The sequence below is a fragment of the Wolffia australiana genome, chromosome 9, assembly GCF_029677425.1.
Source record: "Wolffia australiana isolate 7733 chromosome 9, ASM2967742v1".
Classification (NCBI taxonomy): Eukaryota; Viridiplantae; Streptophyta; class Magnoliopsida; order Alismatales; family Araceae; genus Wolffia; species Wolffia australiana.
Window position 1 is genome coordinate 7,866,395 of NC_135843.1, and position 27,013 is coordinate 7,893,407.

Sequence of the window (27,013 nt, forward strand, 5' to 3'; positions counted from 1 at the left end):
TATGCACCAACAAACCAAGAAATGTTCCATCTAATGGCACATAAACTTTCAAAACTGTTGAGAGAGCATAGAAAAACCAAAAAATGAGCCAAAAGATGTGCAATTCAATCTCTCACTCGCTGCACATCTCTTCTCTCCCTCCGTATCTATTGTTATTCTCTCGTTTGCATGATGTCTCGCTGCTCTTTCTCTCTAGATTGATCGTTTTTATCTATATTTCTAGCTCTTCCCTGTATAGATCCGGATCATCCCGGACGGGGACGAAGGACGGGACGGGACGGATTTCGTCCCGACCTACGTCCGACATAATCTCAGGGACGAAGGACGGGACGGTTTTACATCCACCGACAATAACCTGTCCCGTCCAATTATCTCGGGACGATTTTTCGTATCGTCCAGTCCTCCCGGGACGAATTTTTTCATCCTGGACGAAAAACACGTTATATATTTTTAATACATTATAATAAATTTCACATTTGTCGGGGAGCAGCGGCAGCGGCCGCTAGGGAGGATTGTTGCGATTCAGATCTTCGTGAAGACTCTGACGGGGAAGACGATCATCGACAATGTCAAGGCGAAGATTCAAGACAAGGAAGGAATTCCCCCTAACTAGCAACGTCTCATCTTCGCCGGATTCATCGCGATCTTCTCTTTTTTTCCTTCTTCTTCTTCTTCAGCTTGATCTTCTCCCTTTTGTTCATCTTCTTCATCGCGACCTTCTCCTTTTTTTCCTTCATCTTCGTCTTCAGCTTGATCTTCTCCCTTTTGATCATCTTCTTCATCGTGATCTTCTCCGTTTTCTTCTTCTTCTTCTTCAGCTTAATCTACTCTTCTCCTTCTTCTTCTTCATCGCGATCATCTCCGTTTCCTGATCTGAATCAAGCGCGTCTCGTTCATCAGGGATCAGCGATGTGAATCGAGCGAGATGGGGCCGGCGTTCCCGGCATCGGCGCTGGACCTGCTCGCGCTCTTCCGGCGGAGCCCCGACCTCCGCGGCTGCGCCGCCCTCCACGCGGCGGCGCTCAAACTCCCCTTCCCCCCCTCTTCCCCCACCTCCCTCTTCCTCTTCAAATCCCTCATTGCCGCCTACGCCCACAGCGACCATCTCCCCTCCGCCCTCTCCGTCTTCCTCCGCCTCCCCTCCCCGATGCTATCTCCTTCAACGCCGCCATCGCCACCTGCTCCTCCGCCTGCCACCACCGCCGCGCCCTCCTCCTCCGCCATGGCCTCCACTCCTCCGCCGCCCTCTCCAAGCTCCTGTCCTCCCTCGCCTCCCCCCGATGCCATGTGGCAACATCTCAACCGTCGGATGTGACGTTGATTCGTCCGTCCCTCATCCGGGGGCTTCTGGACGGACGATTTTTTCGTCTCACGGGGCGAAAACCGTCCCGTCCAGTGGCCACCGGACTATTTTTCATCCCATAAGTCGTCCGGAGACCTCGGATTGGACGATTTTTCGTCCCGGGACGAAAAAATCGTCCCCGTCCACGTCCCGGATGTATACTTCCCTGCCACATTCTGTCTCACTCACTCCCCTCTAGTTTTCTCTCTCCCTCCCTCTTCTCACAATAGCATTCTTTCCATCTCTCATAGTCTCGCTTCTCACTGTCGCTATTGCTCTTCCTTCTCTCGCACGCTCCGCTCCTCTTCTCTGTTTCCTCCATTCTTCTATCCCTCTCTCTGTGTCATTATCTCCTCTCTCCCTTCTCTCTCGCTCCTTCACTCTTCTATCCCTCTCTGTGTCATTCTCTCCTCTCTCTCTTTCTTTATCACATTGCTCTAGTTCTCACTCACTCTTCTCTCCCTCTCTCATTTGTGCAAATACGAATTTCCGCATAATCTTCCCTGATTGCATAAGCAATAACGTGTAGCTTATTAATCTTTTCATTGCAGAGTTTTTCAACATTCAAGGGAAAAATCACCAACAAAATGTTTTCTTACCAATTTTAGAGTACTATGTAATTTCAAAGATCGGTGAATACCTTCAATGGTATTCAACCTGACCCAACTGCCTCTCGTGTAATTAGACGTCACAGAAATTATATGATCTGATTCCATTAAGCACTATTAGTTTATTCAAGTAATTTCTCTATTCTTCATTAAAAAATCTCGGGAAAAAATTCATTAACATAACGGCCTTTAACTACTGTCAATCAAGCCGATTCATAGAATTTAAGTACTAAATATATCTTCAATGTCTAAACTGTCCCTATTATCTGCTTCATGACCATATGATTAAAAAAAATCATATTAATTATTACTTTTTCATCTTCGAGCGCTACAAATTTCAAAAAGTATACGTAGTTAACTAAATTATGGAATATCCTAATTGTGTAATAAAATTAGGTCATTGATCCAAAATTTCCTAAAACAATGTAAATAGCCAGAAATCAAAGCTACCACCGAAAGCAGCAATCAAGCGGAACAAGTCTTGAATACGGTTCACGTTATTCTTTTAAGTTTTTAACGAGGTAAGATAGCAGCGCAACAGAGGTCCGGACTAACAACAGCATTCACATAAGTCTTCATCAAATGCAAGTAACAACAAATGGTACCTTTCGTCTCCAACTGTCGTTCTTCAATGTGGACAAATCATGCGTTAAGGACAGAGCCCCGGCGGCACTCGTTGAGCATGTCCAAGTAGAACTGGCATTTGCTGATGTCTGCCCCATTGCTGCTGATGCACTAACCAACACAAAACAAACTCACCGATTTTAATTCAGAAACACTATTAAGAAAGCGGGATGAAAGAGAAAGAGAAACAAGAACAAGATAGAGAGTATGTTTGTTAACTGTAGTGGCAGGAAAGAGAGAGGGAGGAAAGGAAGAATGGATAGAGATTGATAGATACATCGGGAGAGAACGGGGAGATGGGTGGATCGCTAGAAAGAATAAAATCTACACAATTGACTGAGAGAGAGAATCTTTGTTTGCGATTAATAATTATAAAGAACACATAGATAGAGATGGATAGATACATCGGGAGAGAGATCACTACAACAGATACAAAACTACACAATAGAATGAGAGAGAGACGGACAGATGGATGGATTAACAGGTGCGGTAGAAGACTTATTTTTGAAGAAACGATGGGTAGAAGGTAGGTTTTGTAGATAAATAGAGAGGTAAAGAAAGAAAAATAGATAGGTAAATTGATAGTAAGGTGGACAGAGAGATGGATGAACAGCTTGATAAACTGATACTTTCACCAAGATAGACATATAGATAGATTAAAGGTATGATTTTATATTTATACGCATCTAGAGAGAGACATGGATGGAAATAGGCAGAGAGAGGAAGGGCTTACGTCCTGGAAAGCCTTGGAGTGGATGTTGCATGAATCAGCAGTGGGTGCCGGCGCGCTAGCCGCAGGTGCGGCGGCAGAGGAGTCCACGTACTCGTGCTGCACGGTGCGCGGGCCCATGACAGCATCCACAGCCCTGTGAGCAACCGCACTGCCAGTTCCGAACGCCATGCCTGAGAACCCAATAACGATTAAGAATTAGATTAACAAATTTACACTTTCGGAGATTCATACAGGATTTCTTGAATGGATTGTAATATAACAATTTGAGATGTAAACTATAACCTTGAGCGATTGTGGAGCCGATCCCACCCAATAGGGATCCGCCGCCGCTCTGGACCTGAGCCGGAGGAGGGGCCTGGCTCACTGCAATGTAAAAGATAATCATTCACTACTATTAATAAGCGGCTCAGAAATAAATTCGAGTGCAACAAGAAGATTAAATAAGAGAGGAGTCAAACAATTAAACAAGAGAGGAAGAGTCACCTGGCTGAGGAGGGTTGCGCACTGGAGCAGCCCGAGGCGCTGGGCGGGGCGCAGGGCGGCCTGGAAGATCAAGAAGATTAGGTCTGTTTAAAGAAGAGAAATAGCAAAGGATGACACAACAAAGATAGGATGCTGATCAATCAACATTCAGTAGTAATATTCTCATATTCCGCCTCATCAAATATCATACTCCGTGGTCTGCAAGAAATCCAAACGCAAGATGTATATACAATGGATATAACCGAACATTATCAAAATACTTACACGGAAGAGAAAACAAAACTGTAAATAAAAATTCTAGGATTAAAATTAGACAAACACCTACACCGCATACATTCATCTTCACATCCTTTGATATGAACACGAAACGTAAAAGAGAAGCGGAGATCCCCAATGCTGAAGACATGAAGGAAACCCTAGACTACAATAGGGGAGGCGACGGCATCGATTTCGCACCTCGATACATCATCTAGAAACATTCAAGACAAACAGAAGGCTAAATCGAAACTATTAACGTACCAGAGCTGCGGCGAGGCATGATGACAGCACGAAATGGGGGAAGACGCCTACGCGATTCTGATCAAAGACGGCTTCAAAGAACCCTTTGCCAACGGCGACGGGGCTCATTTATAGGCGAAAAAAAGAAGCTTCCAGGATATCCGATATTGAGGAAATTACCTTATTGCCCATACTGCAGACGTGGCAAAAGATCCGCCGCTGATCTAGTCTCGAATTCTTTCACGCCGGCTTCTTCTCCAAGACAAAACGACCGAGTCCGATCTTCCGCTTGAATCGTCCGAGTCAGCGCGAATCGTTCGTTCTTATCGACCTTCTTCGGCTGCGCGCAGAGCGATTGAAACTCGGAGGATGAACGTGGATGAGGAGATCGAGAAGCTGAGACAGGAGATCACACGGCTTGGTCAGCCCCAGCCCGACGGATCCTGGAAGGTACTTGAATCTCGTCCTCTCGAATTGAATCTAATTTTCTCTCCGTGCCTCTCTTTCTCTTGATCTGAAATTATTGGATCCTTCAATTGCATTGATTTGGATCTTTTCACAATCTTGGGCTTTATATTTATTTTATGTAATTCTAATTCATTGTCTCGATAATCGATTTCTCGAATTGTTATCGCTTTCGTCTTGCGCATAATCATAATGCATCTCATTGCTTTCTGACGCCTGCTGTTCAATTATACATCCTTAGTATAAATCGGTTTAGCCTATTGAAGCAGCTCTAATTTTATCCCTAATTCCAGATTTCTGATCTACGTCATTCATCTGTAATCAACGCATTTACGCATTGTTCGTGAAAATCCATCTGTTCTATGGTGTCGAAGCAGCTCAAAGGAAAGCATAATTCCAAATCTTCCTCGACTATTTGTTGGCATGTTATTGCCCTCTTCATGCGCGTAATCAAAATGCATGGCTTCGAACTTTGCTTCGTGCAGATTTCTGACGTCTGCTGTTTGCCAGCGACCAAATTATGATGTACATTCTTCACACAAATCCATCTATTACATTGAACCAGCTCTTAACTCCCCCAATTGTTGGTATCCAGAAGCAATTGCTTGGCTTGTTCTTGCTTTCTTCTTGCGCATCATCAAAATGTACTGCTTCGAACTTTGTTCCGCGCATATTTCTGACTTCTTCGATTTATTTTTCAAAAAAAAAATAGTCTTCTATTCAATTACAAATGATTCATTTACGTCTATCTATTTAATGGAACCAAATCTAATTAAATTCCCCAATTCCTAGTCTCCATAACCGATTTCTTGGAAAGTTCTAGCCTTCTTCAGTGGGAAAACTCAAAATATTAATCTAATCAAAACTCATCTCATCGTACTTTGATCTTTGCTGATTTCTGAAATGTCATCCTGATCTGGACTGTCCTCTGGCTGCTGAATTCCTTCTCTTTCTGTGTTCATGAAGCAGCATTTTGAATCTGAAATTCTCAGGTGAAATTTGGAGTACTGTTCAATGATGATCGCTGTGCGAATATTTTCGAGGCGTTACTGGGCACGCTCAGAGCAGCCAAGAGGAGGAAGCTCATCACCTTCGACGGGGAGTTGCTGCTTCAGGGTGTCCACGACAATGTCGAGATTACACTGGTCAGCCCCTCTCTCCCTTCACCACAAGTCAAAACCATAGCCTCACCATCTGTCCTAAAAACTATTTAAATGATTCACTGCCCAAGAACAAGCCATGGAATTTGGTTTTTTAGATGTATATGAGATAAACCAACCTGTACACAGATTGGGAAAATTTATCATTATCCACTTTCTTGACCCCAATTGGGGACCACTTCCATCCTCTATTGAGCTAGCATGGCAAGAGAATTAGTGGAGTGGGAGGAGAAAGAGATTGATGGATGTAGAGGGAGATATAGAGAGAGATAGAGAAAGGGATAAGCAACATGGTGATATAGTCCCTAATTGCGACTTTTCCCTTGTGCATGTTTCCCTTGAAATGGGGTGCCCTCCATTTACGAGGGCACCAAGTGCGCTATCTTGTTTTTGGAAGCGCCCACCCTCTCTCTCTTCTACGTCTGAACCTCATCACTTCCTCTTTGATCCCCCGTCCCCTTGAGATCACCTCCTCTTCGCAGTGTCTTCAGTCGGCTTGTCCCTGGTCTGTCCTGTCCCTCCCCTGCTTGGCCTTTCCCTGCTGTAGAAAAATATTTTTAGATGTATACAATATAAAAAACAGGTCAGATTTGAAAATTTTAGCATTTTCTACTTTCTTCTTAACTAAAAGTACCAAGATCTAGATCCATCATTACCCCAGTTGGGGACCACTTCCATCTGCTGTTGAGCTGGCATGGCAGGAGGATTATTGGGTGAGAGGAGAGAGAGATAGATGCATGTAAAGGGATTTGTAGAGAGAGAGAGATAAGGAACATGCTAAGGAGATGAACATTCTATAGTTCCATGTTCTTCTCCTTACTGTCCATGAACTCTCTTCAGTTCTTTCTTCCTTTGTCTATCCTTACTCTCTACACCCTCCAGAGAAGGGTTTACATTAGTGAGCCTAGTAATATGGATATGATAGGATAGGTAGTCAAGAGTCTATATGATTCTGTAAGTGAAGGTTTATTTTGTAGCTTAGAAGAGAGTTAGCATGACTTGGAAAGTCAAGTTTAGGAAAAAGCTCCTTGTAGTTTACTAAGCTGTTTTTATGAGATTCATCAAGGATATGTTTCAATTTATAGTGATCTAAGACTTATATATTGGCAATTTGGAAGCCTTCTCTACCAGATTTTATATTTGTTTCAAATATCAGATGATATTTGATCCGAAATCACTTTACCTTGGTTTATAGGTGATCTTTTTGATAGGATGCCCCAACACATTCATGACTCATTGTCCAACTATCTTCATAGGAATGCCCATCACTTGAGATCCCAAATGTTATGAACAAGCTGTACTGGTAGAGATCATCTATCTGACCAAAACTTGGATCAGACTGTGCTTCCGAACAGTCTGTTGATTAAGAATATGATATGATCAAGTAGACGGATCAATCAGATTGTTGCTCAAGCAATCATGGGATTTAAATTTATGCCGTTGTATTCAAATGTATTTAATCAAATAAAAATTATAATTATCTCACTCGCTTATATGGTGATGAGCAAGGTCATTCCTGCGGGGATTTGTAAATAAAAGAAAATTATTGAAGGGATAATTCAGTAATATGAAAAGTAGAGTGAGAAGAAGATAGTGTTATAGTTAGCTTTACATATAGAAGGTGGAAAATGAACTAGATGTAGTAGTTAATTATTTGAGAAGGGATATAGAGATTTCATATTTTCTGTAAAGAGTATGTAGTAATAGCTCATGTACAAGAGATAGGGGAGGAAATATATTTGATTTTAATATTATCTAATAATATAAAAATATAGAGAAAAAAATAATTGGTGGTGGGAGTAAAATTAGATATTATGAGATAATCAATAGAATTTTTAGCATAAAAAGGAAAGACTATCTTATTGAAACGAGAAAGGAGACAGCTCCGTGAGTTTAGGTAGTTATCTAAGATAGAATACATCTTCTATATGAAAGAAGATTGGACACAGAGAGAAAGACCAAGTGTTTGATAAAGTGCCTAAAAAACCTACACTAATTGATTCAATACCATTTCAATAAAAACACAAATCAAGTTCATCAAAAACATTATACCAATTGCCTTGATTTCATAATTCAAGGGAAAGGGCAGCCAATTGCTGCCCTAACATTATTGTGCTTCCTGATTTGTTTCCTCTATGTTGGCACTATTGATCCCTCCCATGAGCTGTCACCCCTTGTATCTATTTTGCAAGTTTCAATTGGGTTTCCAATAGATTTCATAGTTGTGAACGAGTGGCAAATTGTATTTTACGGCTCAGGAAGTACAATAATGTTAGGAACTCATTCCACCCTTGACTTTGCTGCTCCCGAGATTGTTCTGCAGCCGTTCACGCGTCTGGCCTCTAAAAGTATCAACGCAATCACTCGGCGCTTGGATCTCCATGTCTTCTTCTTCGATTCTTCTTGAAAATCTAGAAGATCTCCTCACCATGAAGACACTTTCCCTTGGATGAGTGGATAAGAGAATGGAGAAAAAGAGAGGCTTTGACCGCTGCACCATCCGCAAGGTAACGGCCAACCGCCGTTGCCCTACCCAGCGCGCTGAGCACGCGCTTGTCTCCCTGGAGGCCCGCGCCACCGGCTTGAGCCCACCTGAGATTGCTAAAGGCCAAGGCCCTCAACGACTCCATACCCTAGCACCCGTAGAAAGTCCTCATTATGCATTCGCCCAACATGTTTTGTCGCTGCATCATGATCATCATGCTAGATCTTCACATAGGCATGCATAGTACAAGCAGGCTGCAGACTTGCAAAGCCGACTCCTAGTGTTAGATGTGGGAAACCGAGTGTCGGTGAGAATTTGGTCGGAGAGCTATCCTCCCAGGCCGGCCACAACGCTACATGTTCGTAGCGCCAACCCCTTCTCGACCCTCCAACGAATGGGCGGATACGCCTATGTCTCCAAAGTCCCTCCTTCGTGGGGGACCTGCTCCACGTCTAACGTGGCGGGCCCGATCCCATACCGAGCCCCTTATCTCCCCTCCACCCTGGCCTTTCTAAGCCCCATCAATGTGAGCGAGTTTGCTGCAACCATTTCCCCAGTGATCTCGTCTGATTGACACGAGTCAGTCAATCATATATTGCGTAGGGTAATTAATGATGTAGGGAACAAGGTATTGCAAAGGCTCCAATGTGCTGGTGCGGATGACCTGGTCACCACGCAGCGCGACCTCTACCAGCGACGACCAGGCCCTCGCCAGACGCCACCGCCAGCTACCCCAATTTGTCGGAGCCGAGTTCTTCCGACGCAAGGAGGATTGATGGTGCATGCCATCAAAGATTGTTGACGACGTTGTCCGCGCTGGCCGCCACCATCATCGAAGCTTGGATGAAAATGGCTCAATTATCACTTTTTGTCTTCATCGTTCTCTCTCGTGTTTTATGTTTTCCTGCCTCGTTGTTGTGTTTTCATCACGTTCGCGACGCGTCCGTACGTCCTTCATTGTCGTCACGGGGAGGGGTCCTTAGCCATTTTGGATCCCATCCATTATGCCCTTCTTTCCTTTTTGTCTCTTCTTTTTATTTTAAATTTTCCCTTTAATTTTGTAATGAGGGGCCCATTATAAAAGGGCCCCCTTAATGGACCTTTTCTTCCCCCCCTTGTTGACCCAATTGGGGGCCCATTAACCTCTCCCCTTTATAAGGGAAGAGGGGGCGCCCTAGACGTGCAGACCAGGAGAGAAAGAAGAATTGTCGTTCGATTGATCTCTGGTCTCCCCCTTCTTCAGGGAAGAGATTTCAGAAAGGGAGGGGAGAAGAGGAAGAGCAAAGAGGAAAGTGAGAAGGAACTCTTACCTTCTCGCATGTGTTTTCCGGCTCCTAATCAAAGGGGTACAGTGTGTGAAGATCCTTCTGGTTGAGTGCAAGGGTTTGTCACTGATCTAGCGCTCGAGGGCGACCGTTGAAAAGGGGATAGCGGGTGACGGAGAAGTCCTGGGTGGGAGAAGGGTGTGCAGATCCTTCCCCAAATTGTACCTCAACCCCTTCTTCTCCCCCCGATGGCCGCCCCCAATTCCCAATTCAGTGCAGAGGAAATTAAATGACAACAGAGATTCAGCATTGACTCCACCCATTGGCTCAGCCGAGTCCACGCTGGGATTCGGAGATTGCTGCTCGCCCGACCTATTTGACTGGCTTGGAATTGACCAAAATCCCTACGATGACCTGGTTCCACCCTGCTCGAGAATTCCTTGGCCATTCTAGATGAGCGTTCTTCATGGTCGAGAACTCAACTTGGAAGAGATCGAGGCAGAGTGAGAAATTTTTTCTGGTTGAGTTCCTCATCGATCGGGAATTAGACCTGACTGAATGTTCGTCTGATTTGGGAAGTACTCGGTTGTGACTCAAAGTGATGGGAGTCCCCTCTGATAACCTGCAAATTATAATGTTTAATTGGTGAATATTTTAGTAAATTTATATGTTTTAATGGCTATATTTTCATGTTATCATATATAAATGGAGATAAATGACTTAAAATTTGATTTTATTATTGTTTCTATTTTTTTATTTTTAACATGGTATTTAACCTCATTTCATTGGAGAAATATTTTTTACAGGGCCTTAAATACTTGGCTAAAGGTTGGTAAGGGCTTTTCTAAGCACGTCAAGGTACGATTTAATTTTTTAGTTTAGTTTAAGTTCACTTTTTTTTGTTATAAATGCACACTGAGAAGTGATCTCCGCGTGCATTTATTAAACGAGAATATTCCTCGTACGCTCAGTTGGCGTGCATTTAATGCACGCGCAAACTGACACATTTTTTTAAAACATGCGTAGTCGATTTGTCACATGGATTAAATGCACGTAGAAATTGACACTACGTGAATTAAAAAATTGTGGTAAGCTCACCGCTTATTATTATTTTAATTAAATGGGCGCTGATGAGGGCAACATGGCATATTCTTAACCATTGAAATAGAGCATCGATTTTTCAATGATTGGGCCTGTGGAAACGCACAAACACGTGTCGGGACATGATCAGAGGGCAGTAAAAACAAGGGAAAGGCCTCAGCCAATCAAAAAAATCCATTTTAATTAAATAATCAAATGATCCAACGGCTTAGATTAATCCTTAGTAAAACGATGCTATCTTGAGATCTAGATGTCCGATTGAGCTGAAATTTTGAGGGCATGTTTGTCTTTTACCCCTCTACGATCCATATGGTTGGATCTTTAAATAGAGGTCTGGAAAAATGCGAAATTCACTTTTTGAAGCTCTCCCCAAGGATTTGGCCAAGAAGGACACAAGAGTTGCTTTGGAAGTTGATAGATCAGGATTTATCATTGAAAGTTGTAAGTTTCTAATTTGTGTTTTGAACTTCTTCTTGAACGATTCTAAAATGCCAAGACATGGGCAAAATGTACATGCCTTTGAAGTTGTTTTGAAATAAAATTAGCATTGGATTTTGATTTTAATTAAAGATCTGGTTTTAAATCTTTACTTTTAAATAGATTTGGAAAATTCTGCATTTTATGATTGTTAAATTAGGGTCGGATTCCACTTTCTCCCAAATTCTTCACTTTCTCTCTCTAGGTTAATTCATCTATTTTATCTCTCTAGATTTCAAAATTGGTTGCTTGGAAATTTAATTAAATATATAAAAAACCTAAATATAAAATTTCATCAAAAAATTTGTCCATGTTGAAGTCCAATTTTAAAATCCCCTTCTTGATTATTAATTCCCAATTTTAATTCATAAAAGTTGTCTTAAAAATTTTATCATAATTGGGAAATTAATAATCCAAATTAATCTGATCTTATAATTAAAATTATCTTATCTTGAGTGTCTTGACCGAAAATATTAAAATCAAAATTTAGGTTCTACCTAATTTTGATTAATTATAAACATAATTAAAGTCTATTAAGTGCAAAATTAATTCATTCTTGAGCTAAATTATTTAAAATCGGATAAAAATTCTTGCCTAGTGTCTCCCTGTGGTTCGACCCCTTGCTCTATACACAGTATTTAGTGATTAAGGGTATTTATAAATTTTATTGTATAAGTCTAAAAGCCTAAACAACGACGTATTTACACATCATTTTTAGGCTTATCACCCTCTAATCAAGAGTTTTGCTTGGATTGGGAATTTGCTCAATTGTGGTTCCCTGAACAGGAATGCCAATTGAACGAGAGCACGCTCGCATGGGGCTTGCTTAGTCATGATCCAAAGTTGATCGGGAATCCACCCCAATCCTTATCTCCCGTGCCAGGTGCTTCTGCGACGATGGCTAATTGCCTGATTTGCTGATCCACGTTGCCAAGCGAGTCTGAATGATCATCCATACCACCTCTCACAGTCGTCGCGCCCCTGGTCGGGTATTCTGCTATTAAAGGGAATCAACCCGCTACTGCCCGCTCGCCATAGCTGCCCGTCGCGTCCGTGTTGTGAGTCCACTACACACGCCGACGACACATCAGCTGGCTGGAGCCGCGACGCTGCCGCCGCGCCGCTGCGCGCCGCTGCGCGATCGCTGCGCGACCGGCTGCCGCGACGCTGCCGCGACCGCTGCCGCGACCGCTGCCGCGACCGCTGCCGCGACCGCTGCCGCGACCGCTGCCGCTTTCGTCTTCCTCTCTCCTACGACCCTTTACATAGAGCTCAAGCATCATCATTGCTTGTCGAGCTGCTGTACGCTCTCCAGCGCCTCTCTGCTCCACCCGCTTCAACTGCCGATGACTATCGACGAAACTCTGCACCGTGAGCCACACCGACGAGGTACGCTGTCCACTCCCATTGCTTGTTTACTAACCTTTGCAGTATATTTTCATCATGAGTCCACCGCGCTCGGGCTAGATGATAACTTGCAAATTAACATGATTAATTAATGAGTTTTACATTATATTTATGTATTTTAATGACTATATTTGCATGTTATCATATTAAAATAAAAATAAATCAGTTACACTTTCATTTTATTAATTTTTTCTGATTTTTTTTCATTTATCACATAGAATTTAGCCTCATTTTAGTGAAGAAATATTTTTTGCAGGGCTTTAAATACTTGGCTTAAGGTTGGGTGACGTGGCTTCTCTATAGCCATTAAAAAAGGCTAATCAATATCTAATCATTACTCGTGGCCGACATGGACAACGAAGCCTCAGAATGCAATCCGAGGAAGCGGAAAATGAGAAAGAGTATGGCAACCAATCAGAAATGCCATTTCCAAGCTTCTTGGAGGAGAGATACAATGATCCAACGGCCTAGATTTATCATCACTAAAACCTTGATATCTTGAGATCTAGACGTCGGATTGGGCTCAAATTTTGTGGGTAGGTTTTTCTTTTCTCCCTCTACAATCTATACGGTTGGATCTTTAAATGGAGGTCTGGAAAAGGGCAAAAAATACTTTTGGAGGCTCTCCCCAAGCAATTGGCCAGGAAGGACACATGAGGGATTCTTGAAGTCGACAGATCTTCGTTCTTAAATCAAATTTCTAAGTCTCTGATTTGTATTTCAATCATCTTCTTGAACGATTCTAAAATGCTAAGGCATGGGCGAAATGTAGATGCCCTAGAAGTTTGTTTTAAATGAAATTAGCAATTCGTTTTGATTCTGATTCAAGATCTGATTTTTGACTCTTAATTCTACATCAATTTAAAACATTTCTGCTTCATTAGATTTTTAATATAGGGTCGGGTTTCATCTTTTCCCCAAATTCTTCACTTTCTCTTTCTAGGTTAATTTGTCTAGTTTCTCTCTCTAGATTTTGATTTTTATTGTTTAGGAATTGAATTCAACATATAAAAACCTAAAAATAAAATTTGAATCGAAAATTCATCCATCTTGAAGTCCAATTGAAAAATCCCTTTCTTGATTATTCAATTCCCAATTTTAATTCACAAAATTGTTTTAAAATTTACAATAATTGGGGAATTAATAATCTGAATTAATCTGAGCTTAAAATTAAAATATTTCTATCTTGAATTTTCTGACCGAAATATTAAAAAATGAAAATTAAGTTTTACTTAATTTTGATTAATAAAAAATATTAGTGAGGATAATTAAAATTTATTAGTTGCAAAATTAATTCAATTTTTTATTAATTCATTAAAATTGGATAAAATTCTCATTGTTGCCTACCTCTGGTTCGACTCTTTGCTCTATATTCCATATTTAGTAATTAAGTGAAATTATAAATTTTATTGCATAAGTCTAAAAGCCCAAACAACGACATAATTTAACACCATTTTTAGGCTTATCACTAGGTAGGTCAGAGAAGAGTTGAGAGAAAAGTATGAACAACTGTGAGTATCTTACAGGTACGGACGAGACCGTTCGTTACGTGCAAGCCCAAGGGATAACTTCCGTTCAGCCGTAGATGCCTACGTTGCTCTGATGAGGTTCGAGAGGCCATCGTTACTGTCACCGGGCGACCCCGTCCAATCTTTGAGCTTGGCTTCTCCCTCGAGTCGGGGCCTGCACATACGACACGTAGGACATTTAATCATCTTCACATTGTAGTTACATCGATCTGTTATGGTTACCTGTCTGACGACGACACCGTCCACGTTCGATACCACTATCCTTTATCGATTAAGCCATCATACTCAGTGTCGACCGTATGACGTTCTAGACGACGTCTGGCATTAAAGAGGAGATTCGACGTGCCAAGTATTGCGTGGATACGTCCAGAGGCTTCACATTTGAGTGGCTTGACTCAGCTCGCTCTAGGATCTAGGAAATCACGGATGCGATCGGTGCAAAGGTAATTCATTTAATGCTTTTAGTGATGCCATTTTGATTCTGTTCAAGGCTTCCGCTACAGAATATTTTATTTTGTTCATCCATGTCAAAGCCTCAAGAACCCAAGACCAATAACAGTTATTGGGCAACCTTATTAATCAACTATATCAACATATAGTTAAGTGATGGTGTAGCCCTCAAGTTATCAAGGTATTTTTTTTTCTTAGGTTATGATAAAATTTTCAACTTTAATTAGTGTTTTCCCCTTATTTTTCCTATGGGTCCTATATAAAGAACCCCCATGTAATAGAAAAAGAGAATTTTCCCTTTGAGAAAATAGTTTTTACAAGAAAGAGAGAGGTCAGAGAGACCTAAGAAGAAGGTGGCTCCGCCGCCGACACCTTCTGGTCGCCCCCCGTGCCCGAGCCCGCACACCGCCTACGCCGCTCGCACGGCACCCACGCCCCCCGCCCACCGCCCTCGCCGCCCGCGCACCACCGTGCCCCGAGGCGCCGCACCTGTGCCACTCACGCCTCGCGTTGCACCCTAGGTCGTGCGTTCTGTGCCGCTGCGCTGTGCGCCGCCGTGGCCTGTGTCGCCGCGACCAGCCGCCGCGCCAGGTCGCCGCGCCTGTGCTGCCACGCCCACGCCCGCGCGCCTAGGCTGTCGCACCCCGCGCCGCCGCGCCAGTTGCCGCACCGCGATGTCGCGCCTGCCGCCGCGCCTGCCGCCGCACCCCATGCCGCCGCGCTAAGCTGCTGCGCGCTAGCTATCACGCCCGCGCCGCGCTTCAGCTGGTGTGCCCCGCGCGACCATGCCCCAGGCCACCGCGCCCCATGCCGCTGTGCCTCGTGCCGCCGCGCCCAGTGCCGCACAATGCCCCCCCCCGCGCCGCCCGCGCCGCCGCCAGCCCGCCCAGCCGCCCGGTCCAGTGGGCCACCTCGCCCATTGGGCTGGCATCCGCCGGCTAGGCCCATCAAACCAGCTAGGCCCAGCCGGCCTGGATCCTACGGCCCGAGGCGCCGTAAATCCGTGCCCCGAGGCGCCGTAAATCCCAAACCGCTGCTGGACCACGGCCCTGTCTATGGCCCACTACGGCCGCCACCGCCGCCTTTGGCCACTACTGCCGCCTTTGGCCGCCGCCGCCTCCGGCCGCTGCTGCTTTCGGCCTCTACTGCTGCTGCTAGGGCGAAGTCAGAAGCATCAGTATGTACCTCTTATGGCCTGTTGAATTTGGGCAGCCGGAGCACCGGCTCGCTGGAGACTTGATGGCGAGGACGCCAACATCTCATCGATGAAGCGTCACCACGGTCAACTGGAGTCAACACGCATGCTTTGGACCACGGTCAACCGGAGTCAACCCTAAAGCCGACACGCCACAACCGCCAACTTGCACGTCTCCACCCGCGCACGCCTCTACGTGCGTCATGACACGACGCCAAAGGCAGATCCACAACTGCCCTTTGGCGTGACATGGCGCACGTCTTTATTTTCTCGTCTTTACTTTTTCGTCAATTTCTCTTTCCTCCAAGGCCTATATAAAGGCCATTGTTTTCAAGAAACTCTTAGGCAATCATAATTCAAGAATCGAGTTTTTGTTTAACTCTTCTTGGAGGATTGCCCAGCCTCCCTTATCCTCTACCTTCAAACCCTATATCCTCCAACGTCGTCGCCGGCGCCGCTGCTGCCCTCGCCGCCGTCGTGTCGCCGGTCACCACCTCTTCCCTCTCTTCCATTTCTTTCTCCCTCTTCCCTCTCTTCCATTTCCCTCTCTCTCTCGTTCTCGCCCTCAAGGGTCGCCCCAGACCTCCCCTGTGGTCGCCCTACCAGGCCGCCATCCTTGCCGCTCAAGGTCGCCCCCGTGACCACCCCTTGGCCGCACTCCAAGGCCACCCAAGGGCCGCCCTCTCAAGCCACCCAAGGGCGCCCTAGGCTGCCCCCTTGGCCGCTCTCACGGGCCGCCCAGGGGCTGCCCAGCCAGACCGCCAGGTCCGCCAGGCCGCCCGTGGTCGCTAGGCCACCGTGACCGCCCTTGGCCACCGAGCAGCCAAAAATCACGTAAAATTACGTGGTCGTTGCGCTTTTTAGACTTATGCAATAAATTTATAATTCCCTTAATTACTAAATAAGAATATAGAGCAAGCAAGGGGTCGATCCGCAAGGAGGCAACAATTCAGAATTTTCAAACAATTTTTATGAATCAAGTCAAGTAATTTTGAATTTTGTAATATTTAATTCAATTAATATTAAATAATATTCTTAAAATAATCAAAATTAAGTAAAACTTAATTTTGATTTCGGTCAGATAATTCCAGATAAGAATATTATTATTATTTTAAGCTCATAAAACTATAAATTATTAATTTCCCAATTTAATAAAATTTATAATAATTTTCAGAATTAAAATTGGGAAATTAATAATCAAGAAAGTGATTTTTGAATTGGAGTTCAAAATGGATGAATTTTCGGTTCAAATTTTATTTTTGGGTTTTTTATATATTAAATTAAATTCCTAAACAATAAAAACCGAAATATAGAGAGATAAACAAATCAAATTAACCTAGAGAGAGAAAGTGAAGAAATTGGGGAAAGCCCCAATTTCGACCCTAAATTAAAAATGTAATGAAGCAAAAATGTCCTAAAATGATTAAGAATTAATTATCAAAAGTCAGATCTCAAATCCAAATCAAAAAGAAGTGCTGATGCATTCAAAACATGAATCTAGGGCATGTACATTTCGCCCATGCCAAGGCGTTTTTGAATCGTTCTAGAAGATGATCAAATACAATTCATAAACTTACAAATTTGATAAAGAGATCCAGATCTGACGACTTCCAGAATGCCTCCTGTGTCCTTCCTGGCCAATTGCTTGGGGAGAGCCTCCAAAAGTAAATTTCGCCTTTTTTTCTGACCTCTATTTAAAGATCCAACCGTCCAGATTGTAGAGGAGGAAAATATGAACCTGCCCTCAAAATTTCAGCCCAATCGGAGTTGTAGATCTCAAGATATCGCAGTTTTAGTGAGATCAAATGTGGGCCGTTGGATCTCTTTTATTTTCTCTAAAAAATCGGAATTTCCTATTGGCTGGGCTTGATTTTCTCGCTTTCCGTGTTTCGGGACACGTGCACCCTCGTTGTCTGCGTCGGCCACACTTTTCGCTGCTTTTTAAGAAAACAGAAAAGGACAAAATAGTGCTTTTCCTGACTTTTCTATCTTCTCTCTCTTCCGCCTTTGTTTTCTCTCTCCTCTCTAGCCGCTCTTTCTGACTTTTCAAATCTCTCTCCTCCTATTAAATATCTTTTCTTCTCTCTCCTCTCTAGCCGCTCTACTCTCTCTTCTCTCTCTTCCGCTTTTCTCTCTCTCTCTTTTAATCACTCTATTTGACTTTTCCTATCTCTCTCCTCTCTTCTCTCCTTTCTTATTTAATTAATATATCCTTCATTCGCGAATTTCGGCGAATGACGTGGATATTCATTTTAAATGCATTTAAAATGCAAAATAAATAATCAATATATTATTTAATTAAATAAAAATCATTTCTTGCCTAAATAATGGTCAGAAAAATTCAGAAAAATTCATAAAAATATGGGAAAAATTCAGAAAAATCAGGAGATGATTTATTGACCTTAAACCAAGCAAATAAAATCATGTAAAAATATTTCTTCACTGAAACAATGTCAAATTCCATGTAAAAAATGATAAAAAATATGAAATAATAGAAAAACGACATGTTAACTGATTTCAATGTATTTTATCATGATAACATGCAAATATAACCATTAAAACACATAAATAGAATGTATAATTCAATAATTAAGTATATTAATTTGCGTGTTATCAGCCACCCCCCTTGGCCGCCCAAGGCCGCCCTTGGTCGCACTCCCAGGCCGCCTAGGGGCCGCCCACCCAGGTTGCCCAAGGGCCGCCCTCTCAGGCCACCCAAGGGCGCCCTAGGCCGCCTTGGCCCTCAGGCCGCCTAGGGGTCGCCCAGCCAAGCCGATCAGGTCCACCTGGGCCGCCTAACGACGCCCTAACCGCCGCTCGAGCGCCCTAGCGGCGATGTCGCCGATGCCGTTCGATGTTTGGGCGCGCGCGCACTCGGTGCGCTCGCGCCTCTGTGCACTCCGCGCACTCTGCCGCACTCTACGCACTCCGCGCGCTCCGTGCGCTCCGCCGCACTCTGCGCGCTCCGCGCGCTCCGTGCGCTCGCGCGCGCGCTCGCGCGCTCGCGCGCGCCGCGCCAGCGGTGTTCGCCCACGCTTGATTTTGCGACCACGACATCTCCATTCAACCAGGGCCATTCAACGCCCGGAACGACCAGCATCGTCCTCGTCCAGTGGGCCACTCAACGCCCGGATTCGCCACCTTCATCACGATCAGAATTTCCTGCAACCTCTTCACGCACTACGGTGCTGAGGTACACCTGAACTCCTTGGTGTCGAAGTGTTCCTCGTTCAGTGTTTTCTCGAGAAGTTTCAACCGCCGTCAGAATTAGATTTGGTTTGAATTTTCTGCTTCTTCTTCCTCTTTCTCGAGTGTTTCCTCGCGACGCAAATTCGGGTATTGATTTTGGAGCTTAGGCATCATCGCGATGGGGGAAGACAGTACTCCCGCCCTCAAAAGGGTCGGAGCTGCACCGCAAGATTTTCATCGGTGTTAAATCCGAATCCGGCCGTGAATTTCTGTGGATTGTTTTATCCCTCACACACCCATCCTACCCTTAGCCCGTACATCCTATCGTCCCGCCCTTCCTCGCCTACCCCGTAGTCATCCTACGTCAAGACTGCACTCTTCAGCTTTTCAAATGCTTTTTGGCACCGGTATGTCCACTTCCACTTCATGTTTTTCTTCAACAAATCCGTCAAAGGGGCAGCTAGTCGGGAGAAGCCTTTAATAAACTTACGGTAGTAATTAGCCAAGCCAAGGAAAGATCTCAGCTGCGGCACCCCCTTCGGCTCTGTCCAATTCCTGATGGCCTTCACCTTCGCGGGGTCCATGCGCACACTTCCCTTCCCGACTAGATGTCCAAGAAACTCAATCTCCTGTAACGCAAACTCGCACTTTTTCGGGTTTAGGTAGAGCTCGTGCTCCTTCAGCTTGGCCATCACCTGCCTCAGGTGCCGCACATGGTCGTCCAAGCTCTGGCTGTATACGAGATTATCATCCAAATACACAACCACAAATCGTCTATATAATCCCAAAAAATGTTGTTCATCCGACAACAAAACGTAGCAGGAGAGTTTGTGAGCCCAAAAGGCATCACACAAAGTTCAAAAGACCCGTAGCGCATCACGCACACCGTCTTCGTTTCGTCCCCCTCCTTGATCCGCACCTAATGGTACCCGCTCTTCAAGTCCATCCTCGAGAAGTAGCGAGCCTCACCGAGCCTGTCAAAGAGCTCTTAAGCATTCGGTACAAGATATTTATTTTTCACTGTTACCTTGTTCATTGCTCTATAGTCCACACAGAGTCGGAGCGATCCATCCTTCTTCTTTGGGAAGAGAACTGGAGCGCCGAAGGGGGCCTTGGATGGCCAGATCAGCTTGCTCTCCAGCAATTCTTGGAGCTGCTTCCTCAGCTCCTCCAGGTAAGCGGGGGGCATTTTTTAAGGAGCCCGCGCAGGGGGACGTGTTCCGAGAGCAATTCAATCTCGTGGTCCACATCCCGCCTGGGCGATAGCTTCACGGGGAGCTGTGCGGGCATCACCCCAGCAAACTCCTGCAGTACGTCCAGAATTGGCCCCGATAGTCCACCCGTGGCTGCACCGGGGTTATTGTCGTCGTTGTCACCCCAACTAAGTGCCGCCAAATGGGCTGGTGCGCACCCCTGCCTTTCACCCTTTCTCCGGGGTGCCGGCCCTCGTATGGTGATGAGGAAGGTCTCTTCCCCCTTCCTCAATCCATCCTTAATTTGCATTGCGAACAGGAGAGCGGTGTTCCGCGGTTTCTGGACCCCTTGGTCTCTCACGAAACATGGGTGAGATCCCTCTAGGAACAGCATGCCGCGGTACTGGGGGAACACGACAGTGCGTGAACCCATCAGCAGGTCGAGACCTAGGACGACCACAAAGTAATCCATGGGGGACACCGTGAAGTTGGTCCGGCCCTCCCATGTTCCCACCTGCAGCAATACCCCCTTGGCCACGCCAACAATGTCTCGCGCCTCCGAGTTGACGCCCTTGATCTTCCCCGCACTTGGGGACAACTTCAAGCCGAACTTCTTTGCTTCCTTCTCGACGAGGACGTTGTGTGTCGCCCCTGTGTCGACCATAGCTATGGAGGGCTTGCCGTTGATCAGTACCAGGACGTGCAAGAGGTTCAGACATTCATACTGGACGGGGGTTCCGCCCTATAGTGCCGCTAGGCACTGGAGGGGGTTCAAGGTCACCGTACTGCTTCCCCCGAGAACATCCGGTTGGGGTGGCGGCACGACCATCGCATTGACGTTGGTGGCCACTGCCGTCCCTCTTGGGCAATCCCTCATGAAATGGGGTCCTCTGCAGGCGAAGCAAGTTAACTTGTTGCCCCCACCGCTTGGGCTCTACTTCCACAGTCTTGGGCTCTTGCCCTTGTCTCGGCTTTTGCCGTGGCCTTATTTGAATTTCCTTTTCAGGCCTTGACTGCTTGGCGCTGCTGGTGCCTCTGCGCGCTCATGGCGTGGCTTGAATCCCTTCGAGGGTCTGTCCTCACTCTTGGTGGGTCTAGCAGGACGGAGCTCTGTGCTTTCCATGACCTTGAAGGCCAAGTTCAAATCTCTACACTATCTCCGCTCCAACTCCGTCTGGAGCCAGTGTGGGAGGCCCTTGGCGAAGCGGTAGAGCTTGTCCGCCTCAGACATGTCGGTTATCCTCCGGATTATGGACACAAATTGGCCCACGTATTCCCTCGGGTTGCCCGTCATCTTGAGGTTTTCGAGCTCCCCTCTCGCGATCCACGCCGTGTTGTGCGGCATGAAACTTTCCTTGATCTCCCGAACAAACTCTTCGTAAGTCGGGGGTGACCAATCTCCACATTCCTCTCGTTTTCGCCACCACGACTTCGTTTCATCTGTTAAGAAGTAGCTGGCCTGGAGGATCTTACTTTCATCTGAGTACTGTCCTTGGCCGAAATACCAGTCGCAGTCATATAGGAAATCTGCCACTGCGTCTTCCTGGCAAGAACCGTCGAACCGCGGTTCGGGGAAGGAGTGCCTCTTCCCAATGTCGTTGCTGGGATGACTGCTGGGGCCTTCTTCCAACCTTTCCATCTTGAGTTTTAGCGTTAAGACCATCTCGGTCAGCTGCCGGATGGTGTCCTCGTGTTGTCAGATGGTCTCCTCGAGACCTTCTTGTCTCTCGCAGGTCTCCGCCCGCACATCTCTTATGTCTGCTTTCACTTTATCGTAGTTCTTGTCTACTTGGGTCTTCAAACCCAACATGTTCTGGTGGAGTATGCAATTTGTCAGTCGCTGCTCCTTCTCCTTCTGTCGTCTCTCCTCGCTCAGTTGTGCGTAGATAGACTCCATCTCCTTAACCGGAGTTTCAGAAGCCATGGGAGGCAAATCCCAACCTGGCTCTGATACCAATTGTCAGACGGTCAAATCCTGAGCTAGGACTCTTTGCTCGGAATTGGCGTGTGCCGGCCTCAGTGCTTGGGCCGAACACTGAGCAGCCTTGATCTCTTGCGGCGGAAGCTCTTGGGATTGCTTAAGATCACATAGAAGGGGTTAGAGAAGTGGTTGGTGCTAGGCACCGTTAGTGAACGTGGTCATTGCATTAATATCTTGAAGATTACATTCTAGATTACATGGGGGAAGACGAGGGGTGTTACAACGAACGAGATGAGGCGCCTTGCGCCGAGGTAATGTCGCCACACTGCCTTAGGGCCGCCGCTCTGCGCGCGTGCGCCTGCTCTGTCGCTCAGCCGTGCGCCGGGCCGGGCGCCGCGCGCCCATGGGTGGGGCGATCACACACGCCACCAGCACCCGTGTCTACACTCTTGCGCGCTGTCTGTGCAATGCCACCACATTTGATGCCCCGAGCTGGGCACTGCGCGCCCAGCATTACCCGTAGGAGTGTCGCGCGCCCACTGTGCCGTCTCAGCGCGCTCTATGCGCCACATGCCTTAGTTTCCTGGCGGAGATGTCTCCCAGCCGCGCGCCCCGCACACGCAATGCGCGTGCTGCCCGCGCGGCCGCTGCGCGGCATCCCGCACAACTCTGCGCGCTGCATCCGCGGCATGCCGCCCGGCCTGCGCGTCCCGCACCCGCGCGTAGCGCTTCTCGCTCCCCCGCACAGCGCTCGGCGCTGGCAGGTAGCGTTGGCGCCCGCGCGTGGCGCTTAGTGTTGGCGCGCTAGTGCCGTTCAGCCCGCGCGCCCAGCACGCGCAGACGGTACTTGATCCGTCCCACCTTGGGCATGGACAGGAACGTGCGCAGTCTGCCGTGAATCACCACCGACAGTGGCAATGGCCTAATAGATCAGGTATTTGGGCATCGCTACCCATTTGACTCAGTACTTAATATTTCATGAGTCGAAGACATGTGGACAAACCTTCCCAATAAGTACACAGGCCTTTGGGCAAGGAATGCCGCCTAGTTAGGGTCCTAACAATAGGCCGAAGAGGAAAGAGAAATCGATAAGATAACTGTCAATTAAAAACTCTAAATTAACGACGTAGGCGACGTGATAGTGTGTCATGTCAAAGGGCAGCTCTGAAGCTGGCGTTAGCGACGTGTCATGACGCGTGATGCCTTTTCTAATAGAGGGGGTATGACCTGTATTGTTATGTCGATGTGGTCGCCAGTATCAATACTTGGCGATCTTCTATTCCAAACTTAGTCAAGATTAGATAGTAAACCTAAATAGATATCATATACTCGATCGAGACTTAGAAATAGGACTAAATATAGAATGCGATTCAACATTAGATGGTCAGGTTTGAACATTAGATACTTAGGAAGGTCAGTATTAGATCTCACACATCCCTTATGTATGATGGGTCTACAACACCGATCAACGGTTATGTTTGGGCACCCAAGGTATTGTAACAGTAAAGATTAAATACATACATCCGTTATAATGTAGGGTATACGACACCAATCAACGGTGGTGATAAGTACACCCAAGGCATTATTACAGTCAAGATTATAAAACCATAATTCGAATTTATATATCCATTGTAAATCGTTACAAAAGATATGTACAGTAGTTCCTATTTTAGATAACTATATACTATAGAAAGTTCCAACCAATGTTCCAGAAATACTTCCGGGAAATACAATGATTTTTTAATCTACTCTCTTTGTGATCTCTCCTTCTCTTCTTCTCACACTGTTTGCTCAAGTTTTTGTGCAACAGCCAAGAAATTTCATCAGGGTATTAGAGCCATTCAACATCAAGTTCGAAGAAGCAATTGCTCAACTACTACTCCGGCTACCCTAATCTCCATGCGGAATGCCGTCACCGGAGCACAAGCCCTGGTGAACACCCTGCCAGGAGCTACCGTGCTCATGAGACTCAATGGTGACCATTACCAGATCTGGAAAAGCTCAGTTCTAAATGGGTATGAATTGATGTTTTTCGTTACCCATGATCCGCCATCTGTTAAAGATCCATACGGAAATTTTGTAGACAATCCAGATTATTGACAATGGTGGAAGAACGATCAGAAAGTTATTGGGTTCCTTCATACTACAATGTCAGAATCTGTTATTCCGTGCATCAGTAGTGCGAAGACTACAAAAGAGGCGTGGAAATTGCTTGAAAGCTCCTTTTCCAGCACAAGCAAAGCAAGAGTAATGGATCTTCACCGAAAATTTCACACCATTGACAAAAGTACCATGACTATCGACGCATATGTTAAACCTTTTTGATTCATTATTGAATCTTTGGAAGCTGCAGCATCCAATATTGACGCTGACACAAGGAGTTACACATTTCTACAAGGATTAGGAACGGAATATAGTCAGTTTGTGATGGTCATCAATACCAATCTTCATAACATTAATTTTGAGGACATTGTAGCCAACCTCAAATCTCAAGAAATTTATCTTTCATACCAACAAAAAGTGAATGCTAGCATGTTTTGTCCTATAGTTAACAATAGTCATGTTCCAAGCATGTCCTCAAATCAGACACCACGAAGAATTTATTATCCCTCATATCAAATAGAGAGGGTATCACCAAAATCGTGGAAGAGGAAGAGGAAGGCCAAATAGATTTCTTCCAATATGTCAAATCTGCTCCCAATTTTGTAATCGAGCAAGGGAGTGCCAATAATTTACAAGAAGTCAGCAGAATACAGGACAAAATAATCAGAGATGGCAGGGTACACCACATTCATTTTATTTTCAACAATATAGAAAATGGAGCTTGGTTCCCAAAGAGCAGAGAAACACATCATGTCACAGCAGATACAAATTTGATCTCAAACTCTACAAATTTATAAGGAAACAAGCAACTACAAATCGGTAATGGCACATGTTTGAAAATCTTATCTATAGGTTATTCAAAATTTTCTACTTTTGCAAATAATTTATTTCTCCATAAAAAACTTCATGTGACAGAAACTAAAAAGAATTTATTTTCTGTACATAAGTTAACTATAAATAATGATGTTATTGTGGAATTTCATCCTTCTTATTGTCTTGTTAAGGACAAGAAGACCAGAAACATTCTGCTTCGGGGAATAGTTAAAGATGGTCTCTACTGCTTGGAAACACCAACTTACAAGCCAGTAGCACTTGTTGGAGAGAAGACATCAGCAGAAACGTGGCATTCAAGATTGGGACATCCACAATTTTGAATTTTAAAAAAATTTCTACATAAATTTGGACGTCCTTTTTAAAATATTTCAAAATAATACATATGTGACGCATGTAGAGTTTCAAAATCTCACAAGCTTCTGTTTGTTTCTACTCATCATCAATATAACAATGATGGCGAGGACGCCAACACATCACCATCGAACGCGTTGCCACGGTCAACCGGAGTCAACGCGTCTGCTATGGACCCAACGGCAAAGTCAACCGAAGCCAACCCGCCATGGTCAACCATAGTCAACACCAAAGTCAACACGCCGCAACCGTCAACAAGCACGTCTCCACCCGCGCACGTCCCTACGCGCGTCATGACACGACGCCAGAGGCCGATCCACAACTGCCCTTTGGCGTGACACGACGCACGTCTTTAATTTCTTGTCTCTAATTTCTCATTATTTTCTCTTTCCTCCAAGGCGTATATATAGGCCATTGTTTTCAAGAAACATTAGGCAGTCATAATTCAAGAATCGAGTTTTTGTTTAACTCTTCTTGGAGGACTGCCCAGCCTCCCCTATCCTTCTTCTTACCCTAGTGCCGCTACCGCCATCGTCGCCACCATCGTCATCGCCGGCCATCCACCCGATCATCTCCTATACCCCCTTCGTCCCTTCTCTCTCTCTCTCTCTCCCTCTCTCTCTCTCCCTCTCTCTCTCTCCAAGGGCCGCTGCTGCCCAGGCCGGGCCACCCAGGCCGCTGCTAGGGCCAGCCAGCCGCCTGTGATGACTCTCAATAAGTCATCAAATATTTAGACTTTTAAGTATCAAAGCATCAAGAATATTTAGTTAATTCATGTGAGTTGTCATACATATGCATTATTTTATAAAATTACTAACCCCACTTGATTCTTCGAATCAAGTGGATTATATTTGACATTTTTTGGTTAGTAAGTTCAGAAACAGGTTAAGACAACCAAAGGAGGACGACAAGAATCAAGAGGAGTTGGCGAAAATTCAAGAAGAAGAAAATTCCAAAAATGCCCCGGGGCATGTGTTAAGAGAAACCTATAAATACTCTCTTGAGAGTTCATTTTGAGGTTGTCCAGAATTTCTCTCCAAGGAAGCTAGGGCTAGGAGAAGAAGGATTTCTGAAGACCCTCCAAGAGCTGATGAGCATTGGAGCAGGGAGAGAGACAAGCTGAGGCATAGCTAGACCAAGAAGATCGCCGCCTTGCCGAGAGGAGGTGACACAAGGAGGTGTGATTGTTCTAGCTTCAGCATTTTCTCCTTCTCCCTTCTAGACAATCGAATTTGGGACTGGGAGTCTCCCAACTGTGTTCTCAGTCAAATCCAAACAAGATTGTTCTCTGTTTTCCTTTGATTTCAAGTCTATCATTTGCTCAAATCAATCTTCCTTTCGTTCTTCTAAAATCCCCATCGTTTTTCACAATCGAGGGAGAAATCGCCGCCAGCACACCCGCAGCAGTCAAGGCCGTCAGCAACAAGCGCTGCCAGCAGCACACCGCAGGCAGTCAAGGCGCAGCAACAAGCGCTGCCAGCATAAGCGCACGCAGAGGCAAGGCAGGCGCGGCCGCGGCGCAGGCGCGCTGGCTTGCTCCCACGCGCAAGCAACAGCCTCGCACGCAGCAGAGCCGCACAGCAGCGCCGCCACAGAAGCG

At 45.5% G+C, this 27,013-nt stretch overlaps 2 protein-coding genes across 2 annotated transcripts; one reads left to right on the forward strand and one right to left on the reverse strand.

Moving 5' to 3' along the window:
* Positions 1 to 2,427: 2,427 nt before the first annotated feature.
* Positions 2,428 to 4,415, reverse strand: LOC144707496 (CHCH domain protein). Its single transcript, XM_078580625.1, has 5 exons — positions 4,310 to 4,415; positions 3,791 to 3,850; positions 3,590 to 3,670; positions 3,308 to 3,477; positions 2,428 to 2,685 (listed from the first exon to the last, which is right to left on the reverse strand). The coding sequence occupies exons 1-5, from the start codon at positions 4,326 to 4,328 to the stop codon at positions 2,593 to 2,595; spliced, it is 423 nt and encodes a 140-aa protein (XP_078436751.1). The 5' UTR covers positions 4,329 to 4,415; the 3' UTR covers positions 2,428 to 2,592.
* A 146-nt stretch (positions 4,416 to 4,561) lies between these two features.
* On the forward strand, positions 4,562 to 6,102 carry LOC144707889 (costars family protein). Its single transcript, XM_078581144.1, has 2 exons — positions 4,562 to 4,738; positions 5,746 to 6,102. The coding sequence occupies exons 1-2, from the start codon at positions 4,658 to 4,660 to the stop codon at positions 5,965 to 5,967; spliced, it is 303 nt and encodes a 100-aa protein (XP_078437270.1). The 5' UTR covers positions 4,562 to 4,657; the 3' UTR covers positions 5,968 to 6,102.
* Positions 6,103 to 27,013: the final 20,911 nt, after the last annotated feature.